Source organism: Carassius auratus, chromosome 42, assembly GCF_003368295.1.
Source record: "Carassius auratus strain Wakin chromosome 42, ASM336829v1, whole genome shotgun sequence".
Classification (NCBI taxonomy): domain Eukaryota; kingdom Metazoa; phylum Chordata; class Actinopteri; order Cypriniformes; family Cyprinidae; genus Carassius; species Carassius auratus.
In genome coordinates, this window is record NC_039284.1 from 7,119,568 (window position 1) to 7,138,620 (window position 19,053).

The window sequence follows — 19,053 nt, forward strand, 5'->3', positions numbered from 1 at the left end:
TGTAGTCCATGCAGCATATTGCAGGTCATGCTGGATTGTCAGACACAACATTTGTTTCTGTTTACTTCTTAAGATCTGTTTCTTCAAGGCACAGCAAGAAAGCACGGTACAAATCACAACTCATTTACATTCAGTTTGGCAAGAAAACCTCTCCACCCACCCCGTACCTTCCGGTCCTAGATCCACTAGACCAAGAAATTTACTAAGAAAATTAAAGTGTTACAGAAGCCAGAGCCAAACTTGATGGCTCTAAAGAGAGCTGGAGGCTGGTTTGAGCATGTGACATGAGCATGAGTTAAACAACATGCAATTGGAGACTCTGGAATTGAAGTCTTGTGTGTAGCATATTCAGTTCGTGTCATAACACTTCAATTATATAATTTTACAAAAATATTTAATGGATTTGATGAATCTTAACGGAATTTGACTATAATTTTAATAATTTTAAGCTCCATCGGCAGTTATAAATTCAACTCATCCCTCAGTTTGTAAAACAAAACAAAACAAAAATGCACTTAGAGTACAATAAAAGTCTATGGACACATGATGTTTCAGTTCTAAAACCACAACATTTTAATATATGTTATCTTGAAACGATTGTGATGAAACCGCTTACCTTGTCTGATCAAATTTAGATTGGAATTTTTCAACTGTTGGATCATGTAAACCTAAAATTACTTAAAGTTCAAATAACACACTTTTATGTTAACATACGAGACTTTAGACTGTGACTAATAATGCGCAACAATAAGTTAAAATCAAGTCTTTGCACTCATTAGAATGCAAACTAAATTGGATGGGTTCCTGTCCAGTTGGGTAGGTTTGAATTTGATTGTGCGGGTAAATGCTGGTTTGGGGGTCAGTTTGCCCGTTTTTAAACATCTAAATCCTCCAGGACAGGTTTGAAAACCCCTGCGAAAAAAGGATCAGATTTTGAATGTATAGCTGTATGTTTAAGTGGTCACAATGCCAGAGTGGCAAAAATACTGTACAAGTCACATGGTAAAGAGTGGGAGAGTGACTCAACGCTCAAAATGTGAATTACACCTGTGGAGGGAGATGACACGAAGGCTCTAATGATATTATATCTCTAAGTTTTAAATCATAGCACAGATGAATATGAGTAATGAGTCAATAATGAGTCTGAAATTCCAGCTAATTAAAATATCTGCTAGTTGCTTATTCCAATCACTTATATTGGGCACTTTTTTCATGTAAATTGGCTTATTCTGACTGTAGTTCTTTCAAGGGTATCGGTCGCCTGCGTATTTTAGTCATGTTTGGTAATTCTCTTTATGTATTTGCCCTGATTTGATCCGTTTTCCTATCAGTTTCTATTTTTATATTATTTTTGTCACCATGATTTTGTTTTAAAGAGTTAAAAATGGTTCTTATCAACCTTGATTTACATGGCAATAAAATTAGTCTCAGCCTCAGACGTCAAACCCATGGATCGCTAGCTAAACGTCTGATGCATATGGGACACAAAAGTGGAAACACTTCAGGAGTGTCGAAGTCGTCATCTGATTGGTTGAATTCTATAGGATTTCCACGAGAGGTTTGTGTCTTTAACATTCCGCCTGGAAACAAAGATTCTGTGACACCAAACCCCCCTCATGAAAGAAGAAAGCCATCATGTTTAAAAACTGTGACAACGAGCACTTATCAGGATCAGCTAAACGCTGTTTCAAAAGTATGTGAAATATTTAAAGTTTGTGACATATAATCTTTAAAATAGGTTTGAGAGTTTTACACACCGGCCTATTATTGTGGCAACATTTCCACGCCCTGAAACGTTCCGCTGAATGAAGCGAACTGTGATTGTTTGTTTGACTTGTCTTGACCAATGAAAGCTGCCATGAATTCCAGACCTTCAGTCGTCAGTCTGAAGGTCTGGCTATGCAAGACTAATCCAATATGGCAACATTGGCGCTAATGGTTCATGCATGTGATGCAACACAGAGCAGGTTATCTGATTCCTAACAAAACGACTCTTGCGAATCAGTTCTTTAAGTCAAAAAGTTTCACGTCAAGCTTGTGCTTGAATCAGCTGTTTGAATCAGACTTGGTCGGAAATTGTTCAGAGCCTCTACTAAGTTCACAACTGACGCCCTCACTCCCCCAAGTCAGTAATACCAAAAATAACAAAGCGGAGTAATATTTATGGCACAAATTGTGTGACAATATCCAACCGAAAGAAATTTGTACTAAATACAGCTATTAAAAATCGTAGTCTATATAAACTTAAATCGTTATAAACTGTATTCTGAAACATCCCTTCTTCAAAGCACATAATATTGACTGATATTAAATGCTAAAGTGGGAAATTATGAACTCCATGACTTAGGTGAATCTCAACAACAATCAGCAGTTACTGTCAAGCTTTTTTTAAGGTACATTCTCACTATTAACAAACCATTGCCTACGACTTTTGCCTCAAACTGCTAATTTACTGATTATTAATTGTTAGTAAGGTAGTTTTTAAGTTTACCTATTGGTTATGGTTAGGGATGTAGAAAATGGTATGCAGAATATGTGCTTTAAAAATACGAATAAAAAGGCAAAATGTTAATAATAGGCATGGTAATAAGAAACTAGTTAATAGCAAGAATTGCTCCCTATACTAGTGTTACCACAATTTCATAATTTGTTGGCCAAAAAAGACAAAAAAACTTTAGAAGCCAGTGGCTCCTAGTCTATTATTTTACCTGGAGCTTTCAAATTAGTGATTTATTTAGAGCTTAAACCCTCTGGAATGCTCCATAGACCATACTCTCAGTGCATTAATGTAGAAACTAAGGTAGTCAAATATATGCTGCCAATAGAGCTTAAGCCTTTTTGATCATTACTTTAACAGCTCTTTTTAGTTTTTTTTCCTGCAAACTGATTGTTTTTTGCACTTTTTCCAGTTCATTAAGTGGAGTCCGCTAAATTTGACTGTATATTAGTCAGTGAAAAGGTTCACTTTCGAATGCCCTCTCACATCTCTTCCACAGACCAAACAACTGATTGAACTTTACAAAAAAGCAAACAAATTATGGAATGAGTGCCTCGTTGACTTTGTCAAATCTACTGTAGTGCCAATTGACTGCAGTATTCACAACACAACTGCTATTGTCACTGCAAAACAAACAATAATTGGGAGCTACTGACTCTGGCGCACACATCAATAAAGGTTGAGGGTGTTAATAACAGTAATAATAATCTAATAATAGGAAAAACATAACAACGCCCTCTCACATAGTTGCAAAATTACGTACAATAGCTAAAATACAAATACTGAATAAAAATAACAATAAGCACAAACAGAATCAACAGCAAAAGGAGTAATAATAAGCAAATAAGATTTGGATGTCTCAACTCTTTGGAGCTATACAATGTGACTATGCATATAAAATACATTGAAAAATCTGTCCAAATGCAATGTCCCAAGCTTCAGTCAAACAAACTGCCGGACACAAATTAACGTCATTTAAAGAGAAAAGAACAATACAGAAGAAAGTAGAAAGCATAGACCGAGCAAGAGAATTGGCTTGTCTTGTTCTTCTAGATCTTTGCTTTTATCCACTTCAGATACTTCTTTGAAAGCTCATCAAAGTCCTCAGAACTAAAACCGCCATGTCAGTGAATTCCCAACAAGCTTTTTGAAGCAGTTTGCTTGGATGGCTGCAATTTGTTTTCTTTTACTCATAAATGGAGGTTGTAGAGGACTAATTTTGCAGCATAGTGCCTCTTTATCAGCCATTAGCTAAGACGAGGCATGGAGCTTTAGCGTTAGGGAGTAGGAACGGGGGGCAGCTTGGTCACTGGAAACCTACAGGACTATCCATGAGAGGGCTCGGGCAGCTGATATTTGGATCATCCTTGAGTTCAGTTTCCAAAGTTTCTTCCAGATCCTTCTCCTCTACCCCTTCGGCGTCATGCACTGAACTCTGGCTGTTCCCCATGGTGCCGTAGCTCTGGTGGGCAGGAGAGGGCATGGGAGTCAGGCCCAGCTCTGGCTCCAGCAACACCGAGGCTATAAAAAGCTGAGGAGGGAAAGAACGAGAGGTAAATAGATGGACAGCAAGAGTGTCATTATCTTAAGAGCTTCTTTTTTTGTTTATGTAACATGTGATATGTGAAGTGTCTTTGACACTGTGAGTGGAAGCCTTAGAAGAGACGAGAGGAGATAGACAAATTAAATTTCACAAGGGGGACTTGAAAAGAAAGTGGATGAATGAAATGAGATGTGACTGGGTGAACAGGTACATTAGCTGTGGTTGTAGTGGAAACTGTGCTTCTTTCTGCATCAGTGAAGCCTCCTTCTGTCGTCTGATCAGACATCTGCAACAAAACAAAATAACAGTCGGTTTTTACCACCTGAAGATATTATTTTCCTAAATAAATCATCTTTGAGAGCTTATTTTCAAAGCCCATCTAAAATAATTTCATCCCAGTGTTTTCAAGGCTGCACCGTTGGATAAATGGATCTAGTTGTTAAGATAAAAGTCATGAACTTTCCTGTTTTCCAAACACAACTAAGTCAAGCTATATACATATTTGGGAGTATTTATGGATGAAACATAGATGGGCCAACTGCAAATACATAGTGACAATGCATTCAAGGTATATATTTTTTTTAAATAATTTTTAGTTAATGCACTCCCTGGGAATCAAACTCTGGGTGATATACCTATATGAATGGGTCATTGAATCATTCACTCAACCAATTCATTTACAAATGCAGATTCATTTAGTAACAAAACACCACTGTGGACTGTTTGGAGAAGCAAAATGGTTATGCTGTGGCTTTTTTGGGAACAATTTTCATTAGAAAAATAAAGCAGAAATTTAATATGTAAATCACTTAACATTAACTTTGTATTTGTTGAATCACTGTATAAAATCAATATAAAATAGTTGTTGAAAAATTCAGGTGCTTGTGTGATATTGAAGAACTCATACAGGGGCCCTTTTGCTCCCATATCCTTAATTTTGGTGGCATTTTTGCAGAAAGTCCACATTAATTTCTGGAAATAAAAATGTGATCATAAAATCATAAAAACCATGTCACAATTCAACTAATCATAACTATAGTTTTGCTTAATGCAAAAATATAATTGCTTTTTTCTAAGTTCGGTTTGAACCTATTTACTCATTAACTTACAGTTTTACCACCATATGCATCATGCTTCTACAAATCATCAAGATTGAGGTTTTATCACTGACCTGATAGCTTGTCGATCTGTCAGGTCGTAGTTTTTTCAGACAGAAGCCAAAGCAGGAGAAGGCAATACAGCACAAGAGAGTTATGAATGTGAACAGAGTGATGGGCTGCACTGGACCTGCACAAGAGATAAACCACAAGGTTTTGCTTTTATATGGGACAGAGCTGGAGACCTGATCTTTACGATCTTTACGATCTCAAGACCACATAAACATGGCCGTAGTATGGGTCTCATTACTAGTCTTGTGATTTGGGTCTGGTTCTGGAAATTTACTTTTTTAAATATACTTACAAGACCACAGTCTTGACTGCAATTTTCATGATTTTCATGGCTTTCATTAGCTACTGTCAAAGTGGCTTAGTATTTGAAATTAATGCAGCAATAATTTCCAAAAAATTTTCCATTTTAGTTCATTAAAATGGATATACTGAATGGACTGAAACCCGATGGTGGCAACATTGCTCAGCAACATTGCCTGAAAAGCCATCTGTATCATCACCTTAGAGGTATAGCCCACCCAAAAATTTAAATTACCCCATGATTTACTCACCCTCAAGCCATCCTGAATAAAGGCCTCTAGTAGCAAATAGATTAGTTTTCGTAAGAAAAAAATCCATATTTAAAATTTAGCTTCCGCTAAACTGCCAAACTCGTGTTCACAATAGAACTCCATTCCGGCAGATGACATAGATGACATCCTGAGACATTTTTCTGTCATATTCTTCTTTTCTTTTTTCATTTTGCTCTCTCCGCTGCACTTACGCATTCGTCAATTTTTCACCGGACCATTCGCTGTGTCCTACGTCATCCACCAGAACAGTGTTCTATTGTGAATGCACATACAACAGTTAGCAGAAGCTAGAGATTACCATTTATAAAGTTTTAAATATGAGTATTTTTTTTACAAAAATGAATTGATTCTCTACAGGAGGTCTTTATTAACCCCCCTGTTACAAACACGCCAGGTTCCACCTCCACTCAATCACTACGCACGCCCTCACCGGAATACTGATCACATCCACCTGATCCTCATCACCACCCAATCACCTCAGCACCATTAATACCAAACACACGCACTCAATCGATGTCCGGTCTCGTTCGCTACAAGGTCTTACCTGTATGCTAACTCTAAGGACTAACTCTTCTTCTACTTACCTCTCTCCAGCGATTCTCTGAAGATCCAGATCCCCAGTGTGCATGTGTGTGGTTCACCTTCCTCCTCTGACGTCTTCACCCAGCCTGCACGGATCCATCCTCTCACTCAATCCTACACAACCTGCTCCTGGACTTCCTCACCTTCCATTCACACCAGTCCCATGGCCCGGCCAGTGCCCTACTCTGTTTCGGCAGAGGAATGCAGCAGTTTCCTCCTACAATGCACGCTGGTCCTGGAGATGCAACCGCACTTGTACCCCCCAGATCTAAGGTAGCCTTTGTAATTTCTCAACTGCAAGGTAAAGCACTACTGTGGGCAGATTCTATATGGACTCAAAATAACCCAGTTATCCAGTCTTATTCTAGCTTCATCTACCATTTCCGTGAAGTTTTAGGCAAACCCGCCTGGGACTCTTCCATTGGTGAGAAGCTGTATAATCTCAAACAGGGGAAAATGTCTGTCAATGCAGTAGTGCTTAGAAGAGCACCAGGCCCAAGCGTATTCCTCTAAGCAAATCTGCCGACCAGAGGCCTTCAGCTCCCCAGAACCATCCAGTGAACCCATGCTGTTGGACTCCTATCGTCTTACTGTGGCTTTCATCTCTGTGGTGCCACTGTGTTCACCAAGTTGGACCTCCGAAGCGCCTACAACCTCATCCGGATACGAGAGGGAAGACCACCTTCATAACCCCTGCTGGCCACTATGAATATTGCGTGATGCTGTATGGACTTGTTAACGCCCCCTCAGTATTCCAGGACTTCATCCACGAGGTGCTCCGGGAGTTCCTCCACAAGTTCGTCCTAGTCTACATTGATGATATCCTCATCTACTCCCGGAGCCTGGCAGAACATTAACGCCATGTTGCGGAGGTCCTGCAACATCTGAGGGCCTGACAACTGTATCTCAAGGCCGAAAAGTGCTCTTATCATCAGCCATTAGTGCCGTTCCTTGGATACAACATTAGCAGCAGTGGCATTTCTCTTCGGAAGGTAAACGCCATCAGAGATTGGCCCACTCCAACCACCATCAAGGAGTTACAGCATTTCCTTGGCTTTGCCAACTTCTATAGACTGTTTATACAAAACTTCAGTACCATCACCAGCCCTCTCACCAGTCTCTTCCGTAACAAACCCAAATCTCTCTCCTGGACTCCTGCCACCACAGAGGCCTTCCACACCCTTAAGGAGGCCTTTACGACCGCCCAACTCCTGGTCCATCCTGATCCCGACCGACCCTTCGTCGTGGAAGGCGACACCTCGACCACCGGAATGGGAGCGGTCCTTTCTCAGCAGCAGGGGAATCCCAGTCGCTTCCACTCATGCGCCTTCTTCTCCCGGAAACTCAACCCGGTGGAAGTCAACTATGATATTGGCAACCGGGAACTGTTGGCCATCAAACTGGCCTTGGAGGAATGGAGGCATTGGTTGGAGGGAGCCAAACACCCCTTTCTGGTCCTCACAGATGATAAGAATTTAGAATATGTTCGAGTGGCTAAAAGATTAAATCCGAGACAAGCCCGCTGGGCATTATTCTTTAACCGCTTCCATTTCACCATCTCATACCGCCCAGGGGTGAAAAACGTGAAGGCTGACGTCCTTTCCAGGTGTTACGCCCCCCAAGAGAATGCCAAAACTCCACAAACCATTCTTCCAGAAAAAGTCATCGTCTCTCCTATTACCTGGTCCACAGAGACTCTTCCTCCTACTGACCCTACCACCAACACCCTGCCAGGTTGCCCACCGGGACTTTAGTATATTCCCAGGACACAGCACACTCCATTCATTCACTCCGCTCACACATCGGTTGGCACTGGTCACCCGGGGGTCAATGAAACCCTCTCGTTGCTGAAGGAACGCTTCTGGTGGCCCAACATGGCCTCGGATGTCAGGAGGTATGTGAGGTACGCTGTATGGATGTACAAGCTGCGCCATATCCAAAAGCCCTTGCCATCTTCCATCAGGCAAACTCCATCCTCTGCCCGTTCCCAATCGCCCGTGGTCACACCTAGGGGTGGATTTCATAACCGATCTCCCTCCTTCAGATAACAATACCTGCTCTCTTGTCATTGTGGATAGATTTTCTAAATCCTGTCGTCTTCTTCCTTTGAAGGGTCTGCCCACAGCCATGGAAACGGCTGAACTGTTATTCAATCATGTCTTCAGGTACTTCGGACCGAGACCCCCAGTTCATCTTCTGGGTATAGAAGGCTTTCCACTCAATCCTAGGTGTGGCCAACAGCCTGTCCTCCGGGTACCATCCACACTCAAACGGGCAGACGCAGAGGAAGGTTCAGGAGATTGGATGCTTCCTCCGTACCTTCTGTCACGGCCACCAGAACTCCTGGAACCAGTTCCTTTGGTTGGCCGAGTACTCACTCCATTCCAGTGCGTACTTGGCTACCAACCACCTCTATTCCCCTGGTCAGGTGAACCCTCGGATGTCCCTGCCATCGACTACTGGTTCCGGGAGAGCGAGAGGGTCTGGGACACGGCACACCACCAACTCCAGCGGGCATTACACAGACGTAGAATGACAACCAACCTTCGCCGATCAGAGGCCCCTACGTACCAACCCGGTCAGAAGGACTGGCTGTCCACCCGGGACATCCGCCTGCGTCTGCCCTGCCGCAAGCTCAGTCCCAGATTCATTGGCACATTCACCATCCTCTAGCAGATCAATCCGGTCACATACAAACTCCAGTTACCCCCTGAGTACCGGATTCACCCCACATTCCATGTGTCTCTCCTTAAACCTCACCATCCTTATTTCTCTCCCTCCACAGAACCTGGCGAAGCCGAAGCCCCTCCTCCACTCCTCCTAGACGACGGCACAGCCTGTTAGTGACATCCTGGATTCCCGGCGGCGTGGTGGACAACTGGAATACCTAGTGGACTGGGAAGGATACGATCCACAGGAACGTTCCTGGGTCCCACACAACGACATCCTTGATCTTACTTGATACCTTCCACTCCAATCACACTGACCGACCAGCTCCCAGGGGAAGAGGACGTCCACCACGTCGTCGGGGTCCCCGGCCCTCAGGAGCCGTGGGGAGGGGGGTACTGTTACAAACACGCCAGGTTCCACCTCCACTCAATCACAACCACACACACACACTCAATCGATGTCCGGTCTCGTTCGCGACAAGGTCTTACCTGTATGCTAACTCTAAGGACTAACTCTTCTTCTACTTACCTCTCTCCAGTGATTCTCCGAAGATCCAGATGCCCAGTGTGTGTGTGTGTGATTCACCTTCCTCCTCTGACGTCTTCACCCAGCCTGCACGGATCCATCCTCTCACTCAATCCTACACAACCTGCTCCTCTGCTTGTGTCTGTTCAATAAACCATTCTATCTGTTACTCCTCAGCCTCCCGAGTGATCCTTAACACTTTTTTTATGATGGATGGATGTGCTTTATCTGACTTTTTTTTTTTTTTTGAAAAATAACACCCTTTTACTGCCATTATAAAGCTTGGAAGAGCCAGGACATTTTTAATATAACTCTGATTTGATCTATTTTAAAGAATAAAGTCATATACATCTAGGATGGCTTGAGGGTGAGTAAATTATGGGGTAATTTTCATTTTGGGGTAAACTATCCCTTTAACAGTGTATGCATTTGGAAAGACAAGAATGTGAATAAATAATCAAAGAATTATCCTTTTCTTGGGGAAACTATCCCATTAAGGGCTTTAGACTATTACTATCAATATCAGTTTAATCAGGCCTACACATTTATATACACTGCCAGTCAAATTTTTTTTTTAAGAAATTAATATTTGTACACAGGATGCATTTAATTGATCAAGTGTGACAGTCATGGCTATATATATATATATATATATACAGTATATATATATATATATATATATAAGGCATGATGTTTCTGTGTGAACCTACCCAGTCTGAGCACAGAGAAGAACAGCAGCCAGAACATACAAAGAATGGGCGCCACCACCACTTGACTGATGGCGGCCGAATGGATCCGCTGGCTGAGCTTTGTGGGTAAATAGGCATAGTAGATATTATAGCGATCTACCATGTGCTTCAGTACAAGGTACAGCAACCCTGCGAAATGAACAAATGAACTGAAGTTATCAGATAATCTCTGATCTTTCAATTACACTGACATTTTTTAAAGTGCTTTTCAGATGGCCCAGCAGCAATGCTTTGCAGGTAAAGTCATTTTGTACGTAGTGTTCCTGTCCTTGTATGCATCTTCTCAGGTATAATATTTATATGTATACCTGTTTACATAGACCACACGTGAGTGCAAGTTGCCAAATGAATTCAGAACTAAGTAAAAAATCACGATGATGGATGTGAGCCTATAGTAAATAAACAGTCATGGTCTGTATTGGTGACAGAACAGGCATGGTGTGGGCGTCTGGATCTCGGCTAGACGGGTCAGAGCGTCTGGAAGCATACAGCGGGTTCACACCTAATGGCCATGTCACACTGTGATACTGAGATGCTGTTGGAGATACGGCTCAGACGCCCACACACTGACTGACGATGGGAACGAGGTATTAGAACACGCACAGAGGTAGAAATCAAGACTGACTGGAAGAATGAAAGAGAGCTGTGGGTAAAAAGGAACTGAGAAAATGAGAGGAAAAGAAAAAATATAACACAAACGGTGCACTGTAGACGATTGACAATTGGATCTGAGTTCAAACTGGGGGAAAAAGATGAATAGGGGAGCGGAAAAAGTACTTAAAGAAAAGCCTGTTTGTTGTCAAATAATAAAGTTAAAACTACACAGACTCACCAAAAGGAACAATGATGGGGCAGGTGATGCTGTAGGTCATGCTGACTGAAAATATGCACATGGTCCAGGCATACTCAAGACCAAACTGAAACTCATAGGCCTGACTCTGAGGATGAGAATGGAGAAACAGGTTGTTAGTGATCTTTATTGCCATTTCTTGACAAAGCCTATGAAGAGTCGTTGTATGGAAAAGAGCAGAGTGAAGATTCTTCAAACAGTCTCTTTTAGTGTTCCACAGAAAAAGTAACACCGTATGCATCTGGAATGACATGAATGTGAATAAATAATCAAAGAGTTATCCTTTCCTTGGGGAAACTATCCCATTAGGGACTTTGGACAATTGCGATCAGATACAACTGATCAAATAAATGAAGCCTTCAGCCATAAGATCCTTCAATCACAACTCACTACATGGACTCACTCTTTTTACGTGGATGCGCTCAGCTTTAGATTTGGCAAAGCAGAGGCGAACAGAGTACACCAGTAGAGCAGGAATACGCAGAAGCTCCATGACCGTTCCGATCAGACTCGACGTGACCACGTAGTTCACAAAAAAAGCTCCGTTATCAGGCAAAAACACACATCTGAGGGAAAACAGATCGGTTTGTAGGTCTCAACGAATTATGCAACTAAATAAACCAACCAACATCTGTAGATCTCAGCATTAGTAAGAACTTACTGAAACTTCACATCTGTTTCATCCAGGAAGTGGATGTCAAAGAGCCACCTGAAGAACAAATCCAAGCTGGGGAGCAGACAAGAAGATATATAATGTATAATACTGTACATTATATATACAGTGGCTACCAAAAATATATATGATGCCAGTTCTCCTCAAGGTCAAGCAGGTGTCCTAGCAGAGTTATTAACTATGAAAATTATCTATTAATGTTCGCTAGCCACAAAGTGTTTGGATACATACTCAAAGCCTTTATCTTTTGTTTTATGTTGTGTGAGTTAAAACATATGCTTGCTATAATTGAAACATATTTAAAATGAGGTTCATAAAAAGGAATTGTCTATTACGTAATTTTAAGGTGATCTATCTGTCTGTGAACTGAAAAAAAAAGAAAAGAAAATAGCCTCATTAAAAGACTGAAATTGGCATAAGTAGGACATCCTTGTTTATCATTGATCCACATACATATGTTGTACTGTATCTAAGGGAATTTTTTTGTTTTTTTTAAAGACAAAATGACATTTTTTTTACTTGCTAATGAAATGTCAATTTTATTGAAATGCTTTTATTGATTGTTATTATAGCATATAATCACAGGTTTACAATTATAGGATGTTTACCTGGAGAGACCCAGTGATGGCAGAATGATTACCATGAAGACAAGCAGAAGAAAGCATTTATGCATAGTGACTTGATTCTCACCGGACCTGAAAGAGACACACATTACACACATACATTACAACTGAACCAAGCAACTAGAATAAATATATGAAATAATGAATACATTTTAATCGTTACATGGTTTACCGTTCCTTTCTTTTCCATTTTCACACCAGTTCTTCTACTAGACAGACTGTTTGTGGTTAAAGTCAGAATAAAACTGCGTTGGCAACCCAATTAAGTGACATATTTCATAATAAAAAAAGGAAATGTATTAAGTTGATTGATGTTGTGCATATTAATCATCAGTGTAAAGACAACAGATCCTCAAGTGCCGCAGGTTCTGCAGTTGCACAATATACATGAAGGTTTGATCCACATGAGCTATAATGTGACTCTGTGAAAGACGCCGCCGGTGTGCATATGATTATTCCCTTGTTGTGATCACTATGACAACAAGCCTGGAGAGGCAAGCAGAGAGCTCAAGAGAGAGGGACACCGTGTAAACGTGTTGTGCATGGGTGGGTGGGAGACTGGGTTGGGGGTTGTTCTGCAGTTATGCAATATGTTTGTGCACAGATATGAACATGTTTATGCAATATATTGCAGCTGCACTGCAAATACAACTACCGAACTTACACAGCACAAACTTACACTGACCTTTGGGTCGCCATACTTCTGCTAAAACATCATATGTATATAGGACTGTGTATGTGTATGATTGTATAGGTTTGTATAGGTTGATTAAATGGATAATTCATCCAAAAAATGAAATTTCTGTCATCATTTACTTACATTCATGCCGTTTCAAACCTGTGTGATTAATTTTGATGCTTAAACGTCTTAGTGTTTTTTTTTCCTCCATAAGATTCATAAGAAGTCGAACCAAAACATTCTTCTTTTGCATATGCTTGGAATGACATGAGGGTGAGTAAATAATGACAGAATTTTCATTTAATTAAATGTATGCGTGTATGTGTGTCCCTTTAATAAATGTGTATGTGTGAGGAATGTTGGGACTGCGTTAGGAATTTAGGCCTGAGCTGCTTCATGAATTTATTATTTGTGTGTGCAATGTTCACAGTTATGAATCAAGCAACACCTTCCCCAAATTCCCATTATCACAATGCAAGAAAATCACATTCTCACTATTTTAATGTCAATTATAATACATTTGTTAACTTTAAAGGTTTTTATGCATTATGGTAGTATTTGTACGGCCTTTTATTTATGCCGATTTCCAAGTTAAAACTATAGCGAAATTATGAAATATGAATAAAACAAGTATTTTGAATGAACTATTTTGAACTTCCTAAAAATAAAGAATCCCGAAAACTGTAGTAGACTTTCCACAAAAGTCTGACTTTGAAGTCAGATGATGGAAACGGCATCATACCTGGTCCAGTGGTGCTCAAAGAAAGAGGAATAGTACACAATGAAGGGCAGGAGAATGGAAAAGGCCCACAGGAGCAGGGTGGGCAAGAACTGGGTAATAACTGGGTTCTAGACGAGTAGAAGACAGTAAAAGTTCAGATTCAAAACATTCGACTTCCGAAAACCACACACAAAAGCACTTTCAGATTTATTTTACATTCTAATGTTGCGTGATACAGCAGGAGAGTTGTAAAACTGCTTTGATGGTCACTGACCCTTAAGCTTTCTACTGGCCGGGTGACGTTGAACTTGTCCATGGTGTTTACGATGATAGCAGGGGTCGTGAGAAAGAAGAGCAAGAGGAAGAGCAGGATGTTGAGCAGGACGCAGCGGAGCCACCAGCGAGAACCGCACACTGACAGATTTTCCCTGGACGAACATAGGCACCAATCAACACAACAAGGTCTCAACTACAGTTACAGGACAGACAGTGTGTGCTCTCCGAGAATAAGTGGGATGTTCAGCAACTATTACATAAATAGGAAGAAAAACGAAATAAAAACTAAGCTGGTCTCCTAAAACTGACCAAACTGATGTTCGGTTGGTTTAGCTGGACATCTGGTCTTCCAGATCTATATATATATTATACTGTTTACCACAAAAGGAAATATAATTTTTAGTGAACTATTCTTTTAAGTAACCAGTGCACATGAAAAGCGTAACAGCATGAATTAGGAATAAACAAATACCTTTCAGAAGTAATTGTTTCCACTGAGGAATTTTCCAAAATTGCAAAACCATTTACTCTTTGAATGCACATTGAATGCACATTCACACTTCGATAAATGGCTTTAATAAGAAGCAAACGTGCTAGAAGAGCTTATATCCATAAAAAAGAAAGTCTTGAATTCAGACAAACGCGCGCACACACACACACACACACACACATTTGTCCAGCAGAAAGACAGGTTGAAACTGCCCCCCACCCCCCACCCCCCACACACCCACACACACTCACACTCACTCAATATATGATTCTCAACACATATTATGTAAGAGATATAATGGCTTTCACAGTGGCTGTCTAGGAACACACTCAGATTGAGATTTAATTAATCCAATTTCATCTCTCGAATCCAAGTGTAATGGTCTGGAACAAAGCATGTCATGAAAAATAAAATATATATGACTTCAGCTTGCAGATCACTTAAAAAAAAAAAAAAAACTTAAATAAAACATCATATAAAACATAGTAAATCCAGGTCATTGAAAAGGAATAACCTCACTGTGGTTATTTCTATCATTTTTTTCTATTTTAAGATAAAGATGTGGCTATCGTTTCGACTCACCAGATGATGTCATTAGGGGCCGGGGCGTAAGAAACGCCCCACTGATGGGACCGGACCACCGTGGTAATGCTGGACTGCTGGGGTCTGTGGCGGCAGCGAGCTCGGCTGTAGTCTTTCACAATACTACACAAATATAAGCACAGACTGTAAAAGAGGTGCATGCACTCCAGCAATAAGGCATGTGAGTGTGAATATAGTCTACAGAGCAGACTACTGACTACTATAATATGGTTTTTAACACACTGGATTGACCTATCAAAGGTCAGGACCAGAATTAACAGTTGTATAAACTTATATATAAAGCTGTTTATTATTTTATACAATATAATGCCTGTTATACAGTAGGATGCAAAGGTTTGGTAAAAAGGAGTTTAAAATACAACATTTCCTTGGATTGATGCATTGGTTTATCATATTTGATGTGCTGCATGTACAGTATGTGCATTGATCAGTATTTATATATACTTGGATTAAACCACTCGTTTCATTTGGATTCATTTTATGATTTACTTATTGAAGTTTGAATTTTTTTTTTTACATTTTGGTGGACTGGACATTCAATGAAGGGACAGAAATACTTAATTTTTAGACATTTTGAAGATGAACATGGTGAAGATTGAAGATGAACATATGGGTTTAGAAAGTCATGAGGGTGAGTAAATGATGACATAATTAATTTTTGGGTGAACTTCACCTTTAGTCCCTGCTAATTAGCTAAGGATCTATCTATAATTTCTACTGGATATTCAAAATTATTTTGTAAACTAAATCAGAAAACACACACACACACACACACACACACATATATATTATATATATACATACATACACAAAAACTTTTTTTTCCTATTAGAAAAATATTCTACTATAACACTAATAATAATAATATATGTTGGATTATTGAATGTATAAACCATGGTTTCCCAAACTAGTGTTCATGAGTTGATGAAAAGCTGATGAATACAACAATAAAACATCTCTTGAAAGATAATGCTGATTTTCCGTAATGTAACCTCAATAATCAGCCATTTATCCACAAGACTTACACTGCAGTCATTCTCTCATCTCTGAAGGTAACAAAGGCAATGCCCAGCCTCTTCATAGAGATACGGTTCTTCTCTGCATTAAACTCATCTGTCAGCTTCTCCTCCAGTTCACTGTAATACTGCTCTGCATCCACCTGACGAGAAGAAGAGACATTCGTATCACATCTCCTTGAAGAGTGGTCCATGATTGATAGTTGGTGTGTAGTGGTCTCCAGTGGCCAGCATGAGGAGGTGCAGTACCAGCCACACTACAGGCATTCATTCTGATAACTATCATGAGTGTGTGAGGAACATTTACCTGTTCAAAGCCACATATATCACAGCAGAAGATCTGTGCACAGGGGTGAGTCTTTATCATGATCCTGCCTTCCTTCTGAGACTTGGTTGTGAAGTACAGCCTTCCTTTCATAGCTTTTCGCCTGATATATAGTTTTAATACAGTTTAATTATTTAATTATGCATTATTTGTGAGACTCAGCTCTATGACATGCAGGAGATATGCAAACGCAAATGACCTTTCGGAGTCCAGCTTCATCAGTTTTTGGACATCGAAGCAGAACCGGATGTCTGTGACGGTGCAGCTAGGGTAGGCTTCACTGTTTGGAGAAGAGAAGAGAGACTGGCTTTTAAATAAGTGAGAAAATGAATGCCCTCGGTGGAGTTGACATTTAATATCTGATACGCTGAAGTATGGAGATCAAGCAGTAGTTGTAATCTGTGCATCACAGATCCGTGCTCTTTACTCACTGCAGGTGTTTGGTGATCAGGCCGGGATCAGAGATTTCTCTGGGAACTGAAGTTATCATTAGAGTTCTGGCCACCTGCAGTAATAATAAATCAAAGTTGAGAGTGAGTGGTGAACACTACACATTTGTAGAAACAGGTTCTTTCTTTTCATGCATGTTTTTTAATGAAGAACCTTTAAAATCCATGGAAATGTGTAAGTGCACATGTTTGAGTTTTAATGCAATATATATATATATATACATAATACTCATATATTTATATATTTATATAAAAATAAATAGATTCTAAATGATATGTAATTAAAAAACAAATAAAGCATATTTTAGACCTGAACATTTTTTCATGGGATGCACTCACTCGGCTTGTAAGCACTGTTGAAAGCATTTATGCCATTTATGGAGCAGAAATGAGGTGTGGTGACACATGAACATGAATACAGCTGTCCACCAACCTTCGCATCTTCTCTGTATTCCAGTCGCGAGGAATGATGGGCCATGCACAGCACTGTGATCACAAAATACAGCAGAGCAAAGATGCTGTGCAGCCACAGAAAGGCATTCCTAATGCACAAAGAAAAGAGAGTTATTAAAATCACGCCAACAACTTCATAAATATCTACATCCTCAACAAGGTTATGCTTTACAGCTCTACATTCGTCATAAGAAACAAACTTACTGTGCAGGAACATTAACCACTGTTGTTCGGCCGAAATTCTGTGGGTTATCTCCTGAAAAGCACAGAAATAAACAACTTGTGTAACATTTCATGCACTCCTCACATACCAGTGTCAAAAATGAAACTCTGAAAGTAATTTGAGGCCTGGGTGGTACAGTGCAAACTGAATGGGTAATAAATAATAAAAAAACCTCTCTACAGCATAATCATTATGCTTTGGGTTTGGCTGCTATGAGAAATTTGTGAATGTGCCAATTTATTTCACAAATACAGTGTCAAATAGTTGCATTGAGATGACTGTAAGCGTCAAAACCCCCACCCTGTTTTAACCAGCCGGCCCCAAAGCTGCACCACAAACTGGTCTACCACACATCCACATTTAACGCTTTTAGAGAGCCACAGTAAACTTCTGCCACCAAGGTCGTATGAAAGTCACATGAGAAGCTTATTGCAGGTCTGAAAACAACATGAGGTAAAGCTAGTGGCTTTTTTAACAATGCTCTTCTTGTGGCGTGGACAGTCAAGGCCTTTCCCATATTTAACTTGGCCCTTCTAACCCTCCATCGTGCAACCCAACCGTCTTCAAACACTGTAGGGTGGTCTGAATTACGCTTTTACACACGTCCACTAATGGAGGGTTAAGACTGAGCCCTTCTACATCTTCAAGAGTTTTCCCAGGCTTTTCCTAGAGTCATTTTCCTTTTCATCGACAGGCCCACACAGAACCTGCATCTGCAAAACCATGCACAACTGTTAGACCTTCTCCAAGCTTTATAGTAGAGCTCTCAGCAACATTTCATGCATTTGAACATGTTAAAATAGATTCTGCAGATTTCTCCAATTCCCAGTACAGAAAATGCACATGGCCGTCAAAAAGTTTGGGGTGGGTCAGACTTCTTGTATTTGTTTCTTAAGTTTCCTAAAAAAAGAATAAAAAACATATACTGGTATAATGAAGTATTATTATAATTTAAAATAATGATTATTTCGACTTTGATACATTACATTAACCAGTAAGCCACCGTTAACACAAAAGATTTTGGGGATAAAGAAACATCTCACTCACTGATATATTTAAGGATAAGTGTGTTAATTAAGGTTCATTTCTATATCAATAGCAGCAAACAAAAGAATTAGGTTTGGTGTCTGTAATTATTCAGTCATAACTCACACCACTGCTGAGGAAAAAGTACTGGACTGCTCAAACTAAAAGAGCAATGCATATGTTTGGAATAGCATGCTACCTTCTGTTCTACTCTTACCACAGTATACATTAAACTGTATACAACAAAGTAGGTTTGCTAACAAGTATAAATCATATAGAATATGTCCAGTGTTATGAATGAGCTAAAATGCAGCCATATCAGCCTTGATTTTTTTTACA

General features: G+C 40.0%; 1 protein-coding gene across 1 annotated transcript in view; it reads right to left on the reverse strand.

Moving 5' to 3' along the window:
- Positions 1-2,556: 2,556 nt before the first annotated feature.
- The window catches only part of LOC113060528 (calcium permeable stress-gated cation channel 1), a 44,958-nt gene continuing 28,461 nt past the window's right edge, over positions 2,557-19,053 (reverse strand). The window contains exons 7-23 of the mRNA XM_026229510.1: positions 17,670-17,721; positions 17,446-17,554; positions 16,995-17,068; positions 16,763-16,843; positions 16,546-16,666; positions 16,248-16,381; positions 15,202-15,324; positions 14,128-14,281; positions 13,875-13,981; positions 12,439-12,525; positions 11,819-11,884; positions 11,561-11,723; positions 11,140-11,245; positions 10,269-10,436; positions 5,212-5,327; positions 4,252-4,326; positions 2,557-4,028 (exon numbers count right to left, since the gene is read on the reverse strand). Coding sequence (XP_026085295.1) covers positions 3,804-4,028; positions 4,252-4,326; positions 5,212-5,327; positions 10,269-10,436; positions 11,140-11,245; positions 11,561-11,723; positions 11,819-11,884; positions 12,439-12,525; positions 13,875-13,981; positions 14,128-14,281; positions 15,202-15,324; positions 16,248-16,381; positions 16,546-16,666; positions 16,763-16,843; positions 16,995-17,068; positions 17,446-17,554; positions 17,670-17,721 — 1,961 coding nt within the window. The 3' untranslated portion in view covers positions 2,557-3,803. The remainder of the gene's footprint in view (positions 4,029-4,251; positions 4,327-5,211; positions 5,328-10,268; positions 10,437-11,139; positions 11,246-11,560; positions 11,724-11,818; positions 11,885-12,438; positions 12,526-13,874; positions 13,982-14,127; positions 14,282-15,201; positions 15,325-16,247; positions 16,382-16,545; positions 16,667-16,762; positions 16,844-16,994; positions 17,069-17,445; positions 17,555-17,669; positions 17,722-19,053) is intronic.